Genomic DNA, 23859 nt, shown 5'->3' with positions numbered 1-23859 from the left:
AGAATATGGTTTCGCACGTCAGACGTTTATGGTGGTCGGTGGTTAACGTTTCGTACGTGATAAGGGTCACGTTGCCTTTGCATTTTATGAGGCCCTGTGACGGTGCCTCTGCAGAAACAACACATGCCATTTTAGAAGGGCTTATTTTGTGCTGCGAACCCTTAGATTCGTTTACTGTCCTTACAAAAGGAACACGAAGAGAATTGACTACTAAGTTGGCTTCTGAGTAGAACAGTTCGTGCAGAAAGACTGGAAAGCCAATCTGCTAAATAAACCAACTTCGTTCAGTGTCAGTCCGATTGCTAATCCTCCTACCGACACGTTGAAAAATAACCCTTTTGAAATGACACGTTATCTGCAGTTTGTGTCAACCCTGATTGTACTTCTGTGCCACAGCCCACCTGCTTCTAATCTTAGCACCTCACTCACCTTGTAGGGTCGCATGGGCATTTTTGCTCATGACAAGAGTCTATGTTTTATTCACCGTGTCTCATGGTGGAAGGCATATGTGTTTTTTTCTGTCCTCTCCTGTTTCTGGCCTGTTTAGCTGAGCCAGTTGTTCATTTTAGGTCGGAGCATATCGGGCAGTGCAGCAAAAAGATTTCTTCGGGACATTCTGAAAGCTTCCCTGGGAGTCCATTCTGCCCATTGCTTATCATTTGGCTTTGTGGTTTCTAAAATATATTTGCTTGCTTTCTGTTTGCTGGCTGTATTTGTCTTAGGTTATCCAGCATATCTTTGTCCCTCTTGTAGAGCACACCATGTTTACCGCCTCTCTAACTCGTTCCATGTGTAATTCCTCAAATGTTATTTCAGAAAATAGTCCTGTACATTTTGTTCTTATCTTGTCACATTTTGATATGCATTATAAAATCGAGGTCAAATGTCGGGTTATGTCTGACGAGGGAGCTTGGTGTTTTTGTTTTTCTGCCTTCAAATATAAGAGGATTTATGTGACAATCTTGCTGGATACTGAAAGTGAGAAAGGAAAGTTTTTTTATAGCACACTGCTAAATTTAAATGTCTGTTAATGATCTTTGCAATACTTTAGAAATATCAGAATTTGGAAAGCATAAATGAAGCACGTTTTTGTAATTCTGAAGAGAGATGGAAACAAGTATTTTAATACGATCATAACAAATCAATGCAATAGGTGATGCCATTCAAACACATTATCGTTTGTGTGCTGTACAGTTTTATCACTAAATGCAAATGTAATGGTTATTTCATCGAAAATGTGTTGTATGTAATGGCAGGGCGCCACCACATTGTGCATAACCCACTCTACACTACTCCATTCTAAGGCGCTCCACTCAACTCCACTCTACTCTATGGCCGGGATACCCATCACCCCCTCCCAACACGATCCCCAAGAATGGGAAGACGGAAACAATTCTTGAGCTTTTGGAAGGCGGGAGGGAGTTACCCTCCCGGCCGTATTTATTAAAATATGAAACAAAATTAAAACATTAAAATAACAGTTTCATATCATGTACAATTTCATTTACACATTACAATGTTTATTGGCTAACCTTAACATATCTCTAATACAAAGGTTCTCCTAGCCGATTCTAAAACATCCTGTAAATGCATTTCTCAAAATTCAAATTGTACATCCTAACATTACGGGCCAACGGCAAGGTCGTAACCGGTGTCAGATCCCTAATACCAGATCTCCCCCCCTTACTTGTGAGGGGCGGGCGCACAGAGGACTGTACCTCTGTGCCAACTTCCAATTTCCCTTGTCTTAACGGGGGCCCCATATTTACTCGACGCCATCTTGGTGGTCGTCCGAGGACTCGTGTGAGGTGTCTAGAAGGTAGCGTAGACCCCCCTCCCACCCCACACTGCTTACCACATCCGCCGTCGCGGATGTCCTGGCCCCGGGAAATTCCCAGGAGGGGCCCGTAGCCCCTCCTCCCCAGGGAGGGGCCTTGACCGCCTTCCCTTTCGGCGGCCCCATCCTTAGAGGGTACCGCCTCCCCGTGTGAGGGGCCAATGGCCGCCTCCCCCCGGGCGCTCCCATCCATAATGGGTGGCGCCCCACCTCTAGGGATCTTCCAATTACTGCTCACCGATCATGACCTTACCGCCCGACCAAAATAAATACGACAGTTTTTTTAACCAAATGAGGCGGAATAAACAGTTATAATGGACATTTTAACATAAACTTCAAACTATGCAATTGCTGCTCTTTCAATTCAGCTGCAATACTTCGCCTAAAAACAGTAACCATTTTATTGTCACATCAAACAATGCAAACTTTATTTGAAACAACCTGAAAAGAGATAAAATCCTCGTTAATCCACTTTATTGCAACAAATCGCTGTCATCAGGGGCTGGTGGGTAGGTCAAAATTGGCTCCTTGTTCCGTCTCGGGCTCACGTGTAACGAGGGGGTGCAGCTTCCAAGCACGGGAACAAGAGGATGCTTCCTTGGATTGTTGCTCCTTTTATTCTTCCTCGGGAGGGCGTGGTCCCTCCTCCAACCGCCTACGGGGCGTGTCCAACGGTGTAGGTGTCTAGGACAACCCCTCTTTGGGCGGGAAAAGGCGCGCCCCGGCTACGCCACTTCGGGCATACCAGCCGAGACACGCCTCCCGCCCAAAATGGTTTCCCGGGGGGATCGGGGCACCCAACCATACGTTCGGGGGGACCGAGTGGTCGCCCCTTTCCATATGGCCGGGATACCCATCACCCCCTCCCAACACGATCCCCAAGAATGGGAAGACGGAAACAATTCTTGAGCTTTTGGAAGGCGGGAGGGAGTTACCCTCCCGGCCGTATTTATTAAAATATGAAACAAAATTAAAACATTAAAATAACAGTTTCATATCATGTACAATTTCATTTACACATTACGATGTTTATTGGCTAACCTTAACATATCTCTAATACAAAGGTTCTCCTAGCCGATTCTAAAACATCCTGTAAATGCATTTCTCAAAATTCAAATTGTACATCCTAACATTACGGGCCAACGGCAAGGTCGTAACCGGTGTCAGATCCCTAATACCAGATCTCCCCCCCACTTACTTGTGAGGGACGGGCGCACAGAGGACTGTACCTCTGTGCCAACTTCCAATTTCCCTTGTCTTAACGGGGGCCCCATATTTACTCGACGCCATCTTGGTGGTCGTCCGAGGACTCGTGTGAGGTGTCTAGAAGGTAGCGTAGACCCCCTCCCACCCCACACTGCTTACCACATCCGCCGTCGCGGATGTCCTGGCCCCGGGAAATTCCCAGGAGGGGCCCGTAGCCCCTCCTCCCCAGGGAGGGGCCTTGACCGCCTTCCCTTTCGGCGGCCCCATCCTTAGAGGGTACCGCCTCCCCGTGTGAGGGGCCAATGGCCGCCTCCCCCCGGGCGCTCCCATCCATAATGGGTGGCGCCCCACCTCTAGGGATCTTCCAATTACTGCTCACCGATCATGACCTTACCGCCACAGGCCGGATAGTTGACCGGCTATCCGGACCCCCCACAAAACTCCTACTAAAGGTCATGGCTACACAAACTTATTAACCAAGCTATGAAGTCACCTATGAGTAAGACATTTCCCTCCCGGAACAAGTGGACCCCGTCTTCCAGATACACATGGTCCCCCCTGATACATCCATGTGGAACACAATGCAAATTTCTTGTACGAAACAACCTACCCAGTTTGTTATTAACCTTCTTTACTGATTGATTCAATGCTGACACAGAGAGGGCCCCCCGCCACACCTTCCGAGGAATCATGTGTGACCATGCAATCGTGCACCCCGGAACCCTTCTCGCCAACCAACTTACCGAGGATAAGATTAACTCGAGCAGTACTCGTCGACCAATGGTCACCAAATCATTGCCCCCAAGATGCACTACGATTACAGACGGCGGTGACCTTGTCCGCCCTAACAGTCCCTCCATAAAACCTTGAAACTGGTCAATACAGAGCCCGCCCCTTCCGTGGAAGGTCACCCTGTACCCGTATTCCCCAGCCACGTGAATCATGTCACCTGCTTTGAATACGTCCGCGGCGCGCCTCACGTATGAGTGGCCAACGACCCACACCACTCTTCCCTCAGCCGGTGATCTTTGACCGCTGGTCCCCAGGTGTCAGGTCAACTGCACAGTCCGCCCCGCAAAGCCTGCTCGCGAAACTGAAAACCAAACAGAAGACAAGAAGCGTGAGTGCATGACATTAGCTTCACAACATGTGCAATCGCACATACCTTTTATAACAATTTGAGGACCAACGCCCCAACTGTTTCACCTTTTCAACACTCAGACCCCTGGCTGTAGCCTCTGTAGCAGCCCCTATCCGGAAGGAATGGGTCCCAAAATCGCTCGGGTCCAAGCCTGCTGCCGCGATTGTCATTGTTAACACCCGCTGAAACTGAAATCTAGTCAGTGGGGTGGCGTCGGTGTGCCTCAGCAAGCTCCCCCCCCATGATGCCGCCCTCTGCGCTAAATACTCCTTCACGCATTTTACCGGGCACATGGGAGATCCCGGGATCTGCTGGATTACCACACTGTCCCCGATGGCTCCCTGATCGGTCTTGGACCTGGCCATAGTGACTATCATTGTGTCACCCCTTATCTGAATGTGTTCTCGACACAGACCTCCCCCCGTATCCTGCTTATTCCTTGCTACCAGTTCGCTTACCCGCATAGCCCCATGGAATGCTAATGCAAAAGCGGCCCGGAACAGCACTGTCTCTGATTGAGATGAACATGTCGCAGGGAGTACGGACATTAACAGGGACAACCTTTCTAGACCAATCGGGTGCCTCTCATCCACTCTACGCCCCTCAAGGCGTTGCCACCCACGCAGAGCCTTCCTTACGAGAAAGGACGATGTGGGATCCTGGATGCCATGAGCCTGCGCCATGAAGGCAATGGCGGCCCTGTGCCTATTGGCTGTTGCCAGTGATCGTCCTGCCTGATGTAGTGATACCAGAAATTTCAGGACATACTCCTCCTGCCCCCAATGCTCCCCCCTAGCTGAACCCAAAAATTCCCAATAGGAACGGAACGCCCCTTCATATGCCTTCCTTGTCCTGGGTGCTAGACTCTCTCCCACGAGGTTTTGTAATCCGGGGCACCGAGAGACCAGAGAGCTTCGGGAAATGGTGCCGCCACCAAGTCCGCTGAGGGCAGAAAACCCCGGAAGGCCTGCATGTGGGAACGAGAGAGCGCATCAGCCGCCTGGTTCAGTACCCCAGGCACGTGTCTTGCCCTAAAGTGGACGTTTAGTTTCATACATAGCAGGACAATTTCTTTCAGCAATCTCAAAATCCATTTGCAGCGTGCTGCCTGATTATTGATACATTCAACAACAGTCATATTATCAGACCAGAACACCACAGTGCGATCACGAAACCCTTCTGGCCATGTTTTCAATGCCACCAGAATGGGGAACAGCTCAAGAAACCCAATGTTACCTGTGAGCCTGCTATCGTGCCACCACGCCGGCCATGTTCGTGCCGACCATTGATTACCAAAGATGGCGCCAAAGCCCACACTCCCTGCCGAGTCGGTCCACAACCCCAGCTCTTCGGAGGAAGCTGGCGGTTTGTTCCACACAACGCGACCGTTGAAATCCGCCAGGAATGCCAGCCATATGCACATATCCTGGCGAACCTCTGCTGACAGTCGTGTGCGGTGGTGCCCTTCCTTGAGGCCCACCATGGCTTGTGCGATAGAGCGAGAGAAGGGGCGCGCCATCGGTACCACTCTAAGGGCAAAGTTAAGCTGACCCACAGCTTGTTGCAACTGATGGAGAGTTACTTTTTTCTCGCCGAGGCACATTTCAAGTGAGGCTTTAAATTTCATTACCTTCTCCTTGGGCAAACGGAAGCACCCCTCTACAGAATCGAGCTCAATTCCCAGAAACTCAAGTGAAGTAGATGGCCCTACCGTCTTGCCTGGTGCCAGGGGCACGCCAAAACGTTTCATGAGATCACAGAATTTCCTCAAAGCCTGTGCACATTCCGTGTCCCCAGCTGCCCCCAAAAACAGAAAATCATCAAGGTAATGCATAACCTGCGTAAAGCCCGTGGCTCTGGTGAACACCCACTGCAAAAAAGTACTGAACATCTCAAAATACGCACAAGAGATGGAGCAACCCATCGGCATACATTTATCCATATAGTAGCGTCCTTGAAACACAAAACCTAAGAGACGCTGATCGTGCGGGTGTACCGGGAGCAACCGGAACGCTGACTCGATATCTGATTTGGCCATCAGCGCCCCGGGCCCCAGGCGATTCAACATGGCGACGGCCTCATCAAAGGATGCGTACCGCACCGAACAAACTCCCGGGTCAATCGCATTGTTCACCGAAAGACCCCTAGGAGCCGACAAATTATGGATTAATCGAAACTCACCTGGGTCCTTCTTGGGGACTACTCCCAACGGTGAACAAACAAAATTAACAACAGGCGGATTCACATACGGACCCGCAACCCGACCTCGGGTCACCTCTCTTGCAATCTTTGCCTGTACCACCGCCGTATTTTGTTGGACAGATAGTTGATTTTTACACTGTGCTTCCCCCCGAAAATCCCCCGCCGGGATGTGGAAACCATATGAGAAACCATCTCGCAACACCCCAGCGGAGACATGATCAGGGTATTCGTTCAGCCAAGGGATCAATGCCATGATGTCAACGGGAGTAGGTAATGGTGCCCCTCGGTCGATGTTAGACCTGTTTGGCTCCTCCTCTACCTCCTGTCTCACCATTCTTGGCTCTGCACAAACTCTCGGGGTGTGAAGACTGTCCGCACCCCGCACACTCATGCCTGAACTTGCACGTCCCTTGTGGCCTAATGCATTTGCCTCTGTTAAAGCTCCAACAGACCCCTTTTTTACCTGAGTTCCCATTATTCTTTGTGTGCTGATCCCCGTTGGCGCCTGCCCGAAAGGGCGCCGCCGAATAATGGCGGGAAGACTCTGTCCCATTCCCGCCAAAAGAAGACGACTTCGCCGTGCTCGGCATACCCTGCTACTGCCATGAAATGGAGTCGAAACAATCCCACGTCAGGGATGAGTCGTGCTCCTTGGCCTTACGAAATTTGTTATCATAACACATCCATTGATTGCCTTCGTATGATTCATAAAATTCCATAATACGTGTTGGATAACAGGCTAATTCCGACAACAGTTCAGGCCTACGTTCCCCCATGATTGCAGTGAACATGCCAAAGGCCCTGGCCCAATTAGAGATCGTTTCATCCACTCTGAAACCCGCCATTTTTGCACGCCATACACTCGGGTGTAACAACTCCTTCTGATTTTTAACGTGCTCTATCTCATAGTGATCGGTCAACAGAGAAAACATATTCACATATTTATCAGCCCAGATCCTTTCTTTCACATCCATCGGGATATGCTGCACCACCCTTTCCCTCCTTGAGGGTAACGATCCCATCCCCGCCATTGGCAACGGCTGCTTACCCGAACCGGTAGCTGTATCTGTTGTTGCTGCCGTTCCAACGCTCGCCGCCGGCTTTTCCGAGGGAACCTGCGGGGGAACAAGAGGACAAGGTGCCTTCGCAGCATCTCTCGATTGCCGCAACTGCTTCATTATTAACCTGGCCTCTTCGGCCGTGTCCCCTGATGCCCCACCACTCTCATTGTTCTTGCCCAACCATGTCGCCAACTGGGCGGCCAGTTCGGGAGGCATATCCCCCTCGCTAACGGGTGTAACTACCACAGGGATCGGCTGTCCCGCGTTCGGGATCGGAACTGGGGCCTCCACCGGACTGACCGGGCTCGCTGGAGGGGACTCGGGCACCGGGGCCTCCCCTCCTGCCGCCCTATTCCTGGCCCTTTTACCTCTCCCGGCAGGGACTGCTCCCGGCAATGCTGGTCCGATGACCTTCTTCGGTCTACCCGTGCCATTCATTGCCGCCATCTGCTTCTTCATGTTCGCCATGTCCTTCACCAGCATGCGAAGCATTTGTTCGGTCCCCACCTTCTTTCCGACCTTCTTGCCAGGCATCGTTCACGGATATTCGATTTCGAGGTCCTGGATCCAAAGCTTCGGACTCACTGAAAGAGAAACACAAAAGATTACACGTTCTCAAAATTGGCTCCTTGTTCCGTCTCGGGCTCACGTGTAACGAGGGGGTGCAGCTTCCAAGCACGGGAACAAGAGGATGCTTCCTTGGATTGTTGCTCCTTTTATTCTTCCTCGGGAGGGCGTGGTCCCTCCTCCAACCGCCTACGGGGCGTGTCCAACGGTGTAGGTGTCTAGGACAACCCCTCTTTGGGCGGGAAAAGGCGCGCCCCGGCTACGTCACTTCGGGCATACCAGCCGAGACACGCCTCCCGCCCAAAATGGTTTCCCGGGGGGGATCGGGGCACCCGACCATACGTTCGGGGGGACCGAGTGGTCGCCCCTTTCCATATGCTGCTCCACTGTATGCCGCTCCACTCTGACACTCTACTCTATCCTACTCCACTGTATCCCTCTCCACTCTGTGACACAACACTTCACTCTACGACATTACACTCCGCGACTCTTTAGGTCCCTCCACTCCCCTCCCCTCCACTCTACAGCACTCTTCTCCTCTCTATGTCCCTCTCCATCTGCGACCCTCCCCTCTGCGTCCCCCCTCTGCATCCCCGGGTCCCTCCCCTCTGTGCCCCTCCCCAACCCTTCCCTCTGCGCCCTGGCACTTTAGGCTACTCTATGACACTCCTCTCTATGACAATCTACTCTACTCTCTAGCACTCTACTCTACTCCCCTCTATGACCTTGTACTCCACTCAATGCCACTCCACTTCATGCCACTCCACTCTACCACATGCCACTCCAGAACCCTAAACTCTACAACACCCTACTCTACTGTAGGGCACTCTACTACGCTCTACCCCAATCTACTCCACTCTGGCATCGGGTGGAGTAGAGTGTCGCAGAATGAAGTGTGGTAGAGTGAAGTAAAGTAGTATCATAGAGGGAATTGCGTAGAGCGCAGTGGAGTGTTGCAGAGTGGCATAGAGTAGAGTATTGTAGAGTGCAGTGGAGTGGCACTCTGACACTTTACTCCACACAACTATAATCCACTCTATAACACCTTACAATACTCCAGTTTACCACACTCTACTCCACTCTATTCCACTTCACAACATTCTACTCCAGTCTACCCCGCTCCTCTGTATTTCATTCTTTGCACTCTATGCCACTCTGCGGCACTAAATTCAACGCCCCTCCATTACACTGCACTCCACAACACTTCATTCCATGACACTCCACAACATTCTACTCCAGTCTACCCCTCCACTCTTTCCCATTCAGTGACACTCTACTCAACGCCCCTCCATGACACTGCACTCCACAATACTTCCTTCTATAACACTCCACACTACAACGCTTCACAGCACTCTCCTCTATGCCACAAGTTTTTTACAGCTGGTGTACAACATTGCTAAACCACATTGGCAAAGCCAATAGCTTTTGCACAGACTAGACCTATTGGTTTTGCAATGTCTCAAGAAGATCATTAGCACACACTTTTTTCAAAACACGAATCAATTTCCTGAAATCATTATTCTCCTTAAGTCAAATACAAGAAATTTAATGGAGACATGTATTACATTTTTTGATAGTCCTTTATTTTTTTTATTCTTCACGGTGTAGCCAATGCGTTTCGTCCCTTCGTGGGACTCCTTCAGGGCTACAAAACATAGATAACATATATACATTTAAACCCACAATATAATACACAACTCCATAAAAGGCATTTACACATCTACATATTACCATATACAGTACAATATATATGTGTGTATATATATATATATATATATATATATATATATTTATATATATGTATATATATATGTATGTATATATATAAATATACACACATATATATATATATATACAGTGCATTATATACAAAACACATATTACCTCATAAAAACTAACATAATAGTTAGCTTACAGATCTATGATATTTCATTATATCCAGTGAAACAATGCTTGTTCTAAATATACCAATCGAGGGGATTTCCCTCCTAGACTAATATTGCACATCTAAATTCATAATAGGCATTCCAGCTCCAGTCTTAGAGTACAACATGACTGGCAGCATATTTGTATAGAAGTAGTTCAATAACAAATGGCAGAACTGTAGTAAGATGGGGGAACAGAGCAGGGGGAGAGCATAATTCATAAGGAACAATTTACACCCTAGTTATAACGCCAAGACCAATAATTACCTCAGTCACATGATACTTTCTAATAATGGCGTATTGTCTCCGATGTTTCAAAACACAGAATTCTTGTTCTAAAAAGAAATAGAGTAGACCTGCATAAGCACATCTTTCCAAAATTAATACATTGATACTCCTTGTGCTGCATTTAACAGTAAATTGAATTGTTAGTTGGCATACCTGCTTAATTAGTGGATGATTAGCGGGTCCAGTACTTTCAAATGAAACAATTAATTTTTTCAGTATTTCAGGCCAATGTTGGCCACCGCATCTAAAGTTACATGGTTTATAATCAGAGCAGGCAAGGGAGACCATTAACTCACATGTTAAAACTAGCCTTATAGACTAGAAGCAGGATTTAGAAAAACTGTCTGCAAGACTAGCAGAATTTTTAACATTTTAAATTAGAAAGATAAACGCGAATCAGGAAGAGCCATACAAATTGTGTATTCAGGCAATATCTCATAGATGTATATGGGGATCCAAAGCACATTGATATACTTTGTCATGATGGAAACCCTAAACATAACCCTACATAGGGTCCACAACCGAGAATGTGGCATCAATACCTAACTTTAACGGCTGCGTAATTCTAAATATATCAATAACATTGTGTTGGTACTTTTATTAGTCCAATCACAGAGCCCGTTTTAATCAACTCTGCAATAACAAACGTATACCAATATGATTTGACCTAATACATCCTTTCTATTAAATTAAGTGAGTAAAACTTAATTTAATTTAGTCACCAACGACAATGTATGAAGCGATGGGCAGGCAGTTATAGTGCTGTTAAACATAACCCCACATGTTTCTAACAATGCCATTACTCCATAAGAAATATGTATGAGAATGCTACCAAGTTTCACTGCAGAGCGATATGCCGAAATGAGTCCATAGCACCTGGTCACAGCCTCTACAGTCCTGTATATCCAGGCTTCATACACATATCTATTATAGTTGTTAGGCAAAGAGTAACATCTTTTTGGAAACATTGTTGACTGCTTAAAGTCTGCAACTTTGTTATCCAATTAGATGTTGAGCGAATGTGCCAGTCTTAGTGCATTATCAATCAATAATATATATACGCTACATTTACCTAGTAATTACCCTCTGTCAGAAATGCTATCTGTTACCATTGAAAAGTGCCGCCATATTGGAATGTACATCGCAGCACCCGCTAAGTTGGTTAGCAGTTATTGCCACTTTTAAATATGATTTAATGAAGTTCTCAATTATTGGTAAACAAAAATAAAGAACAAATTGATATCAAATAATATTCAAAAAAACAACAAAGCCTCTTTGGTATGTCATGCGGCAAAATTACTGCAAGGTGATCAAGACCCAGTGGGGGTCGAAACGTGTCATGGCGGACTGGCTGGTCAGAGAAATCTCACAATAAAAATGTGATTGGCACTAGAACTGTGGGTCGACTTTTTCGTTTCTTGCCTAAAATCAAGGCGGTGAATAGAAACGATTTGAATTAATATATATATATATATATATATATCTGTGAGCAAGGCGGACGCCCGAAACGCGTCAGATTTGGTGACTCTCCTTTAATAAATCTTTGCCGAAGATACTACGTCTTGGATTTGCGTGGTCTTTCCTGTCTCTGCTATTCTGGTGGCGGCGTGGTGCAAGACTGCAGTTGCTGTGTGTATATATATATATATATATATATATATATATATATATATATTCACAGTAACCTCCTTCACAAGAACGAGCAGAAACCCATGTGGAAGACTCAAAGGCACACTTTATTGAGAAAGAGTCTTAAGCGAATGCATTTCGGCAATTGGAGCCTTCGTCAGCGCTATATATATATATTAATATTAACCCCTTAAGTGCTGCCTCTGTGCATTGGCCGACGGCAGCACTACCTCCCCAGTGCTGCGCACGACCATTGGACGTCCATTCAGCACTAGTTCCAATGGACAGCGCAGCACTGGGGAGGAATGTTTAATAGCATCTATGAGGTTAATTACTGTATATAGTAATATGTAGATGTGTAAATGTTTTTTACGGAGTTGTGTATTGTGGTTTCAAATGTCTATATGTTATCAATGTATTGTAGCCCTGAAGAAGTCCAGCGAAGGGACAAAACGCGTTGGATACACCGTGAAGAAGAAAATGAATAAAGGATTATCAAAAAATGAAATACATGTCTCCTTGAAATTTCTTGTATTTGACTTAATGAGAATAATGATTTCAGCAAATTGATTCGTGTTTGGAAAATAGTGTGTTCGGATCATCTTCTTGCAATTGCTTATGTGAATTTATTCACTATTTGGGAGTTAGGTCTTTTTTTTCTCGTGATCGCTGCACCACACATAATAGGAACCCATTGATATAACAAGTGTGGAAAAGTGTCTAAGGCCTCCTTGTAAATCTTTGACTTTGCAATGTTTGTTATCTGTACTAGTACTGACTTTTGTTTCATAGCAGAATGTGAAACAGTAAGTTTCCTGAGTGTATTTGTAAGTGAGTCAATACAGGAGAAAGCATCTGACTGTCTCTACCTTGTCACTCTGTTGATAAACAAGTCACTCTCTCATGTTTGTCTTTTTGATCTATGTCAGCCAGGCTTTCTTTCGAGTCTCCAGTAACTCCTTCTGTGTTTGTTGTTTGCACATTCCAATTAAGTCTCTCTGTTTTCAGTTTTTACTGATTTTTACAGATAAATACAGATAGAAAACATTCTTTTTCCTGTCTTTTATTTATTTTTGAAAGCGGAAAAATACAGATAATTTGGTTTCTTTTGAGTGACTCTCGATGCTGAGATTAATGACTTTCGGGCCAACAGCTGTACATATTGGCAGTATGGGAGTTACAAAGCTCAATAGAATTTGCTTAAAATACTGTATACCTCAATATGCATTGGTTCTGTTATGCTAATTTATTAATGTGGGTTTATTATTTTAGGCTGTGTAATGTGCTAAAATCCGATGGGCATCAATATGAGTGCACTTTTATCTGTTAAAATAAATATGGAACGAGGGGGCTCCGAACTGAGGACTGATGGGGAGACGCAAGGGGAGAACGATTTGAGCACTGGATGGGGAGGGACGGGGAAGGGGTTTGGGGATGTTGGGGGGGAGGGAGAAAGGGGGTTTTCACCTGGTGGGCACGAAGCACCTTTCCTTGCAGATCAACGCAGCGACAGATCAGAAGAATACTGGACTGTTCTAATGATTTATCATGCCTTTCCTTTCCTTTCTCACGCATATTATTACTGTTGAAGTTGTATGGTCTACTCTGTAGAGTTTGCCTTCCAGGTGCAGGTTTCAAATAAAAAAGAGTTAAACCTAAAATAAATATGGAAATATATACGAGTTCTCACATCGTCTGTTTACGAAACATAAAATAAATATGGATTAATACCAATAGGATGACCAAAAAATAAATATAGATAAATGCAGACGGAAATGATTTAAAAAAAAATACCATAAAACTGGGAGCCCTAATTATAATTCGGTCATGGCCAAATATGTTGCACATTCAGAGTTTTCTGTAATCCTGATAGCTGTCCTGAGTTGCAATAGACCAGCCATGTTTCTAGATGGCCTACCGCTGTTTACACCATATGTTAAGCATTTTATGCCTAGCCTACCCTGGAGTTGACACAGCCAGCCACAGAATGGATTCAGCAAAGGGAAGCAAACGTCCCCATTCCTTCCAGGCTTCATTTCCCTGTAAATGGTACCCAGAATGCTACGTTTCTTTGGTCAAGTATGGCTGCTCCTCCACATCAGGGGAAGGATACATTGAGCCTGGAAGATTAATATTTTTTGTATCCTTGCTAGGAATAACCGGGCCGCCCATGGGCATAGCTTAGATATGAGGAGAAGGAAAAAAGACAGCTATTTCAGAAACAGGATCCTGATCATTTTGCCGGACATCTTGGGCAGAGAAAGTTTTAGTTTGCTTTCCTCCGATATCTTCTCCAATCACAGACTGCTTTTCCCATTTTGATTTCCTTGCTGGATCAATGCTCTGCAAACTGTTGACTGTATCCTAAGTGTAAAAGAAGACATGCCTGCTTGCTGCTGAAATACTTCCTCTGTCTTAGAGTTGACTATTGAGAGATTGGATTTACAACTCTGTCTTGTATTTCCAAGATGGGAATGCTTCTTTCAGTGTCTTGCTGCCTGACGACCCCATTGCATAGGGCTCTCTGTCCTGCAAGTGGAGCATGACTGCCTTCTGGAGCTTCTGTCCGTATGCTGGAAAATATGGAAGGTCCTGAAAACACAGAAAAGCTGCATTCACTTTTAAAGTTGTTCAGCTTTCAAAATAGCAAAACTCATTTCCTTCTTGGGAATCTGATTGGGTGAAAAAATAGTTTCCTACCTTGAGATCCCCCTTTGAATATCCTAAGGTTTATGTATAATTAAAGAACCTTCTTTGACTATGAGCCTCTCGGGCCCCCATCAGGTTTCTTGCTGCAACTCCAGCTCCATTTGGGCCCCAATAACCCATTCCTGGATCCAGAGCAGCATCAGTTGTACCAACTCGGCCTTCCCTGATGCCAGTCCAGATGCCAACGCTCCCAACAGCCACTGGCGGTGTCATACCCATTCTGATCCCTGACTCTGATACGGAACTGAAAGGCCAAAGCCCAATGCCTTATTTAGCGCCAACTACAGCTTTGCTTCCTATATCGGAGCTTGAGCCCTATTCGCTTGGGTTAGGACTTGAGGAGGAATGGAAGGGGTTGCTGGACCCTGAGGAATACTAACCATATAAAGAAAACCCTAACATGGACTGGTGTGAGGAACTGGATGAAGCCAGTGGACTGGATACTTCTCCAGATGCTGGTTTGCTTTCTCCCCCTACCGTCGCTACGGAGGAGGGAGCCTCTTAAGCAATGGTGGTGTAGAGGGCGGTTGAGGTCCTTAACCTTCACTTGCCCTCAGTGACAGTCAGGACTACTTATGTTCAGTGAGGCCCTCACTGACGTCTTTTTGGGCCTTGGTTAAAATCCAGCCAAGGGACTCCTGTGAATAGGACGATTGTGCGCCACCCCTCCCCATGGGTCCCAAACTTCCTTACCCTACAACCTACCCTGGAGAGCTTGGTTATCCAAGCCTCGACATCCCACGGAAATCCTGGTGTATTCCCTTTTGCTTCCCCGGATAGAGAATCCAAGAGGCTGGACTCTTTGGGGAAGAAGATGTTTTCTTCCGCCAGCCTGGCATTGCAGTCCGTGAACACTGCATGCCTTTTGGGCCATTACTCCCACGCTGTATGGGGCACGGTTGTGCAGGTGCTGCCAACGCTCTTGAAGGAGGTCCGGGACGTAATCTCTTAGGCTGTTGCTGATGGGAGATATGTAGTCAAATTCACTATCCATTCTTCCGCTACTGCCATATCAGGTGCGAGCACATGTAGTAAGGAGCGTCATTCTGAGCTGACTTGACTATGGGAATGCGCTATTGCTGGAAACCCCTAGGTACCTGATTGGGAGACTCCAGAGAGTCCAGATGGAGGCGGCTAAACTGGCCCTATCTATACCACGACAGTCATCCACATCCCTGGCATTGGTGGAGTTGCACTGGCTTCCGGTATTCCATAGGATTCAATTTGAGTCACTGTGCATCGTCTTCAAGGCACCTAATGGGATGGGACCAATACCGCTGCAGTCTACGTTCAACCGGTATAATCCCACCCGGAACCTTCGGTCTTCCTCGACTAATCTGGTGAATATACCCAAGATTAAGAAAGTTAAATCTGGCGGAAGAGCCTTTAGCTATGCGGCAGCACGCTTCTGGAATAGTCTGCCTGTTGAGCTAAGACAGATGCAGGATCTGATGAAGTTCAGGGGCAAAGTTAAAACCTGGCTTTTCCCTAGAGTGCAGGCCTAGCCTAGCAACCATTGAGCTCGGAAGTATGGTGAGTGAGTATCTGTACCGCAGCGCCAGGATGCCCGTAGGGTTACAGTGCGCTTTATAAATCTGAAATACAATACAATACACAACTGACTCACTGGGCAGATCGGTTTCATCGAGGGTGGCCTTGAGACGCCACGCCTAGTTAAGGATGACTGGTTTTTCGGGCATGTCCAATACTTCCTTATGGACATGCCCTTTGAAGGCATCTGTCTCTTCGGAGACAAGGCCGAATCGGCGCTGGAATGCGTTAAGGACAGTCAGGCTATCACCAGGTCCTTGGGCCTTTCGTCGGCCTCATGTCACCCTCAATCCACCTTTCGCTCGTTTCGTGGCTACGGAGGGGCTTCCAGCGGTGCCAATTCCCTCTCAGCCACCCGAGCCGCACATGCTCCCCAGCCTCAGAGGGCGCGTACCCACAGCCCTATAGGTCAGACAGCCAGCGCTCTGGTTTGTCTATCACATCCCCGAATGGTCCAGCTTCTAAACCCTCCTAATATCTGCTCTTACCTGCATGGGTACCCAGTTGGCAGCAGGATTCGCCATCACCGGCCCCACATTTGACAGGTGGGTTTCGCAAATAGTCTTAAGGTGCTACTCCCTCCCCTTCGTGACAACTCCTCCCTCCATACCACCATCTCATGACCGGATGACGGAGGATCGTCTGTCCCTTCTCTGCAAGAAAGTCACAATTCTATTGGCCAAGAGGAGCCATAGAGAGGGTGCTAATGCCAGAAGTGGGTTGTGGTTTCTATTCCTGCTATTTTCTGGTTCCCATAAAGGAAGGAGGCCATTGTCCTATTCTAGACCTGCGGCCTCTGAACTACTTCCTCACGCAAGGCACTTATTTCCCCATTCCCGTCCTACCGCCCTACAGATGTTATCTGTGGTTCACAGTAGGCCTAGAGTATTTTCTTTTCACTGTGCTCCTTGTTGGCCTTACCAGCGCTCCTTGAGTGGTTGCAGCGCACCTGCACAGATCAGGGGTACCTGTCTTCTCCAATTCTAACAACGTTGTCTTCCACCTCCAGACTACGGCAACCCTTCTGCACTTCCTGGGTTTCACTATCAACATGATGAAGCCACACCTGACTCCCTCTCAGACACTCCCTTTTATCGGAGGTGTTATGGGCACAGAGCAGTTTCGGGCTTATCCTCCAGAGTGACGAGTCCAGGATATTCAGGCTATATTACCGATGTTTCAGCCTCTGTCCTGGATTTCAGTGAGACAGACCATGAGGCTGTTCAGACTCCTGGCGTCCTGCATCCTACTGGTAACTCATGCCCAATGGCATATGTCGGCTCTGCAGTGGGACCTGAAGTTTCAATGGGCACTGCATCAGGGGAAACTTTCCGACATGGCCCAGATCTCGGAGGGAACTGCAAAAGCTATGCAGTGGTGGCTAATGAACTACGATTGGGTCAGAGGCAGACTACTCTCCCTTCCCCAATTATATCTCATAGTAGTGCAGATGCGCCAATCCTGGGATGGAGTGGCCATCCGGGAGAGGTGGAGATCAGAGTACTCTGGTCTCAGACGGAATCAGGACTCCACATCAACCTGCTGGAGCTCCATGCGAACTGACTGGCATTGAAAGTTTTCCACCCTCCCTCAAGGGAAGGCTAGTGGAGGTGCTCACGCACAACACCATTGTCATGTGGTACTGCAACTGTTGGGGTAGGTTGGAGTTGTGGTTTCTTTGTCAAGAGGCCTGTGTCTCTGAACATGGCTGAAACAACAGGGCATATCTCTGAACGCCAGAGCAGACGAACTCAGTCATCAATGCCTAGCTGATCGCAAATGTCTGCCCCACAGAGAGGTGGTGCACGGTCCCTTTCAACAGTGGGGTCAGCCGTGGTTGCATCTGTTTGCGTCTGCCAAGAATGCTCAATGTCAGATATTTTGCTCTCTGGAGTTTCCAAGGCGGCTCTGGTTTGGAGACTGGTTTTATCTTTTGTTGAGCATAGGCCTCCTATACACCTTTAAGCTCCTATCATGCCGCCTTCCCAGAGTTCTGTAGAAGATCAATAACGACTGGGTCTAAGTCAAGCTTGTGGCACCAGATTGGGCATGGAGACTTTGGTATCACGAGCTACTGAGTATGGCCATCGATCCTCCGATCAGGCTGCCTATTCAGAAGGATATTCTGTCACAGCCACGAGGAAGGATCCTTCACCCGAACCTGCCCAGTCTCCCCCTTCCAGCGTGGATATTTAGCGGCAGCAGTTGACCGCTTTTGACCTTCTTCCGAAGTCTGCCACATCATCTTGGCAGCCAGGAATCCCCCACCAAGACGTTATAAACCTGCTATTGTAAACAAATTGTGGCATGATGTGCCAAAAAAGACATTGATTCCCTTTCTGTCCCCTTTTCAGAAGTAATACTTTCATTCTTTCCCTTTGACCAGAAGGGCTGTCCTCTGGGCACACCATTCTTGATGTGTGCTTCTTTTGTGCCTCTCCATAATTGTCCTCTCTGAATTTCTTACAATTAAAACAGTCTTCTTTGTGTCTGTTACATCTGCCCAAACAGTGAGTGAGCTGCAGGCTTTGTCATCCAAGCTACCTTACTTGTCAGTGTATCCTGACAAACTGGTGCTTCGCACAAGCGCCTCTTTCCTCCCGAAAGTTGTCATCCATTTCAAATATCACGTTGGGGATGGTGCGTAGGAATTTGAAGCAAAAAACACTGCCCTTTGGGGTTCTTGCAAAGGAAGACAGCCGGCAACCCACTAAGAGGGCTACTGAGAGTACTGCCGGGCCACTCGAGGCGCTGACCCCCCAGGACTTGGCGTGCCTGACCTTAAAATGGCGGCGGCCTCTGCCTTAGTTTCCTCAGCAGCCTAAATGGCAGCCCCAGCTCCTTCTCTGGATTGTTTTATAATCCCCCCTCCTCTTTTGCCTCTGTCCTCTAGTGGGGACATGCTCTTCCACTACTTGACTATGCTACTGTAGCCTATGTATCTATTCAAAACTGTTTTTCCTGAATGCAGAGACCTGAGCTACATGGCCGATGCCCGGTGGAGTTGCTAGACAGCTGAGGAGATTGGCCCTGGTTTACCCTTCGACCGTCACTTACCCAGCCGGACATTGGGCACAGTCCTTCCTCATCTCCCTACTATGGCTCCTTCCTCCCTTCTTGTCCTACAAATTTTCACAACTTCGTTTTTGCTTACTGTACCTTACTACGCTATTGTAACTGATGTAACTTGTAACACGACGATCCTCTGGTAAAGCGCTCTGATACCTCCGAGTCTAGCCATCGCTATATGAAACTTTTTAGATGTATCTTGTAATGCAACAATCCTCTGGTAAAGCGCTCTGATACTGCTGGGTCTAGCCAGCGCTATATAAAACTTTCAAATCAACTCAAAACTGTTTTTCCTGAACTCTGAGACTTGAGTAACATGGCTGATGCCCAGTGGAGCTGCTATACAGCTATTGGGGAGATTGGCCCTGGTTTCCCCCTCGACTGACACCTACCCAGTGGACATTGGGCACAGTTCTTCCTCGTCTCCCTGCTATGACCCCTTCCTCCCTTCCCTCTTACGAATTCTCGCGACATTGTTTTTGTGTGCTGTAACTTACTACGCTCTTGTAACTGGTGTAACTTTTAACGCAACAATCCTAAATGTAAAGCGCTCTGATACCCTCTAGGGTCATGTTCGCGCTATATAAAACTTTATAAATAAATAAATAAAATGCCAATCCATCACACTGCCTACTTTTTACGTTCCTCCACATCCCTCTAAAGAAGAGAAGCAACTTCAACATGTGCACCGAAAAAGATTGTTGTGGTTCTGCCTTGACCACGCACAAGAGCTTTGTGGGGTATATTGGTGCGAAGAAAGGTCAGGCTGTTCAGAAGCGGACCATTTCCAGTTGGGTTGTGCTTTGCAATAAAATCTGCTACCCAGAAATATGTATAATTGTAACTGATTATTGTGCCATCCCAAAGTCATGTTTAATATCCGTAAGAGTTTTTCTTTTTGTCTCTAAGTCATGATATTGTATACTTGCACCACTGCTCTCAATAAAAAGAGTTATTAAAAAAAAAGATCTGCTATGCAGAGGCCAAGAAGAAACATCCTAAAGGCTTGCTAGCTCATTCCACTAGAGCTAAAGCTTCGACCTCTGTGTTAGCCCGTGGAGTTCCGGTCCTGGATATCTGCCAGGCAGCAACGTGGGCTTCCCTGCACACATTCACCAAACATTTCTGCCTTGACATTCAGGCCCGTACGTTTGGGCATTTCGTCTGTTCTCTCCTGCAGCACTTCCTTCTTTGAAAATTGGCCGCTGACCTTCCGGGGTGGGGTGGTATTGCTTGGGTATCTATTCTAAGGTAAGGAATCTGCGGCTAGAAGTCTCATATCAGATGAGCAAGTTGCTTACTTTCAGTAATGCCTTACCTGGTCGAGACTATATCTAGCCGCGGATTTCTTACCTACTCACCCATCTTCTCCGCTGTGTGAACAGATTTCTAGGGACAGGAATGCTTTCATTCAGGGCACTAGTTTCACACTAATAGTCTGTGTTCTTCATGGCGCTGCGCTTCTGGCGTGGAAGGTGGTAAAAAGAAACTGACGTCAGCGTGCCTGGGTGGCGCCTATATCGGTGCTGTGGATGACGCTGACAATGCATGCGGAGGTGACCGACACCACAACCAGCGCGTAGGGGTACTGCTTACGAAAAATCGCCCAGATCCAGTCTTACACCTTGGCAAATTCCGCAGGTAGGTATAGGGCTTGATTTAGAATTCAACTTACGGCTTACTCCATCACAACGGTGTGGGATATCCCATCCGCCGAAATATAAATCCCATAATATATCATGGAATTTATATTTTGGCGGACAGGATCTCCATCACCATTGTGGCGGAGTAACCAGTCTGCCGAGTTCTAAATCAGGCCCTTGGTCTCTACCAGATAAGACGTTACTGAAGGTAAGTCACTTGTTCTTCGGGACACAATATTCTGACATTCTGGTACCATACCAACTAACTCTAGACCAGCGTTTCCCAAACTATTAATCTTCGCATGCTGATTTTTGGTGGGTCAGGATAGTCTTTGAAGCACCAGCAAATGTGACAAGACAAACACAGAATTTAAAGGCACCTTTATTTAGTGCTTGGACTAAGGTTAAATATCTGGCTATCTCTTCTGACAAACTGCTGCTTAACATGCTAAAATATACCAAAAACCGATGGATGGAATGCTTGAATTAGCCTCAGCCATTGGTGATTACTCAGGCCGCATCCCACTCCATTGTTATTTTGTACATCTGGTCACCTCAGTTTGGTCCCAGCCATCTGCAAATCAGTCTTGACCTTGCTCCAGTCGGAGCAGTCCAGCCCAAACTGCCAAGACAGGTCCTTCCTGAATCGAAACTCGAGAAACCCAGGGCTGGTTTCGCCCTTGTTAAGGGGTCAATAACTGGGTACTACTTGGTTCCAGTGACATAGTGTGCACAGGACCCAGGTTTTGGCATATCCATCCCACTATAAGGGTGATAAAGGTGAAGCTAGGCAGTTCGGGCTGCACTGTTCCCATTGGGACAGGGTCAAGACTGATTTGCATATGGCTGGGTCCAAACTGAGGTGGCATGGTGGGTGAAAAATAATGGACTGAAATGCAGCCCAGAGCGATTTCCAGAAGCTGAGAATAATTCAACAATTCCATCCACCACCTTGTTTTTCCAGTATTCTTTTAACATGGGCATTCATATTTACTATTCTTTTTTCGGACCGCAAAATAAGAGGAGGTTTTAAAGGGAATTATGTGACAATCTCTTTGAAGTACAAGGAGTGTGAAAGGAAAGGCTACCGGTTCTCTTTCTTTTGCATTACACAACAAAATTAAAATGCCTATCCCTTGCTCATGGTCTTTTCCAGAATTCTATCCACATTCCCTTTTCTAAATACATTGATGCGTTTTATACTTTTATTTTTTAAAGGGAATATTTGAAACACTAGTGTGGCAAATTCTGCCACCAATATGCTAGTTGGGTGGATTTCAGTTTGCTACAGATTTCTGTTAACAAGACTGCCTATATCAGTAAATCGTAAACATAGAATGCTCACTGAAATGGATATTTCTAAATATATATGCAGTGTGAAGACCGAAGTGTGTGCCCTTCTACTTAGATAGTCCAGAATCTAAGGAAATGAAATTAGGTTGATTAAATCAGTGAACTGCACCCATGATGGAATTATTTGACAGTAAGACTCAATAAATAATGCAATACTTGCTTTCTGCTGCTTTAAACTACAGCCCGCCTCTTATTACACTATCATGTTTATTTACAGGTGGACATTATATGTGGAGACCATTTGTTGGAGCATTACCAGACTTTGAGGGAAATCCTCATTGCAATTGGCGATACTGCAATACAGGTAATAATGGTCTTAACGTTATTTTGCCTCACGTAATTTCAATGAAATGTAAAACCGAAGCAATGACCACATAAAACAATGGTTGAAAACCATTCCTCCTTTCCAGTGCTCTAGAAAATAAAATAATTTTCATTGGCAGTGATTTGTGTTTAGCCATAGTGGGCCTAATGTCTGTGTACTTGTGCCTCGTGTAGTATGTTCCATGGTCCCTGTCTACAATAATACACATGAGTTAATAGCAGTGTTTTTGGTTCATTCAAAGCCTTTCCTCCCAGATTACCACTTCAGAACAGCAATCAAGGCGCTATGGTTACCTCACCATGACGGACGCACTGCTCCTCTGGCTAGGAGAAACCCACCTTTCTCTTCTTAAATGGATTCTTCGTGTAGCTGCTTGAATCATCAAAGGTTTTGGAAATTTGACAGGATAACCCTAACCCTCAGAGAGCTCTTCTGTTATCCCCTTCAAAAACTGGGCATAACATACAATCTGTGGCAGCCCACTTTATCTGGTATCCAAGATTAAGATGTCCAGAAATCTATGACAGACGAATAAGTAGCAACATCATAAGACTAAGTGCTAGGAAAAGTAGAAAGAGAAGAAAAGATGCCAGACCTTTCCATGTTATGCACTTAGAGTGTGAAACTTTATGCCTGTCTGAATCCGAGAAATGCCATCTATCCCCACTTCAGGAAAAATTCAAGGCAGTACTCTTCATGCAACACTTCATCATGGCAGAAACTCCCACTGCTGAACAGTTCTAGAAATGAAACTCCTCTCCACCCCTGCTTCTGCTTTGCTCATCCAGTAGTTCTCTCAATCCAACACTTATTTTCTTAGATCCCTCAAGTTGCTGCCAGCCTTTGAATTGTCCCTTTTGTATCCCCTCCTACTGCTGTTCAGTGCTCCGTTCCTTTATAGTCTTGCTGGCATTGCTTAAGGCTGCATCCATACCTTCAAGTTTTTCCAGCCATCATTTTTTTACTGAAAAAGTTCGTTCCATTCAAGGCTAACTAAAACCGAACACAATCACATACTAATTCATTCTTCACATAAACTGCAATAGACCATCTTTATCTAAGGAATGAATCTGACATGACACTGGATAGATTGAAAATATTTGTTTTGTAGCATGTGTGGCTGTAGATTCCCGTTCTAAGTATACTGATCATCTTCTTATCACCATGAACATCGCCTCGCTTTATACAAGCATTGAACACAAGGATGGCATCAGAGCGGTAAAGCATTTTCTTGATCAGAGACCTATTGAATTTCACTGCCATAATATGATGCTTCTATCCATGATAGAAATATGCTTGAACAATAATGTATTTCTATTTAATAATGAGGTGTTTAAACAACAAAGAGGGGTG

The 23859-nt window shown here is 46.4% G+C and overlaps 1 protein-coding gene across 1 annotated transcript in view; it reads left to right on the top strand.

Annotated features, from left to right (window-relative positions):
- PCGF6 (polycomb group ring finger 6) overlaps positions 1 to 23859 on the top strand; it is a 305170-nt gene that overhangs the window by 237578 nt on the left and 43733 nt on the right. The window contains exon 9 of the mRNA XM_086922718.1: positions 22399 to 22485. Coding sequence (XP_086778844.1) covers positions 22399 to 22485 — 87 coding nt within the window. The remainder of the gene's footprint in view (positions 1 to 22398; positions 22486 to 23859) is intronic.

Source organism: Lissotriton vulgaris, chromosome 5 (assembly GCF_964263255.1).
Source record: "Lissotriton vulgaris chromosome 5, aLisVul1.2, whole genome shotgun sequence".
Classification (NCBI taxonomy): domain Eukaryota; kingdom Metazoa; phylum Chordata; class Amphibia; order Caudata; family Salamandridae; genus Lissotriton; species Lissotriton vulgaris.
This window is presented reverse-complemented; position numbering and strand designations above follow the sequence as displayed.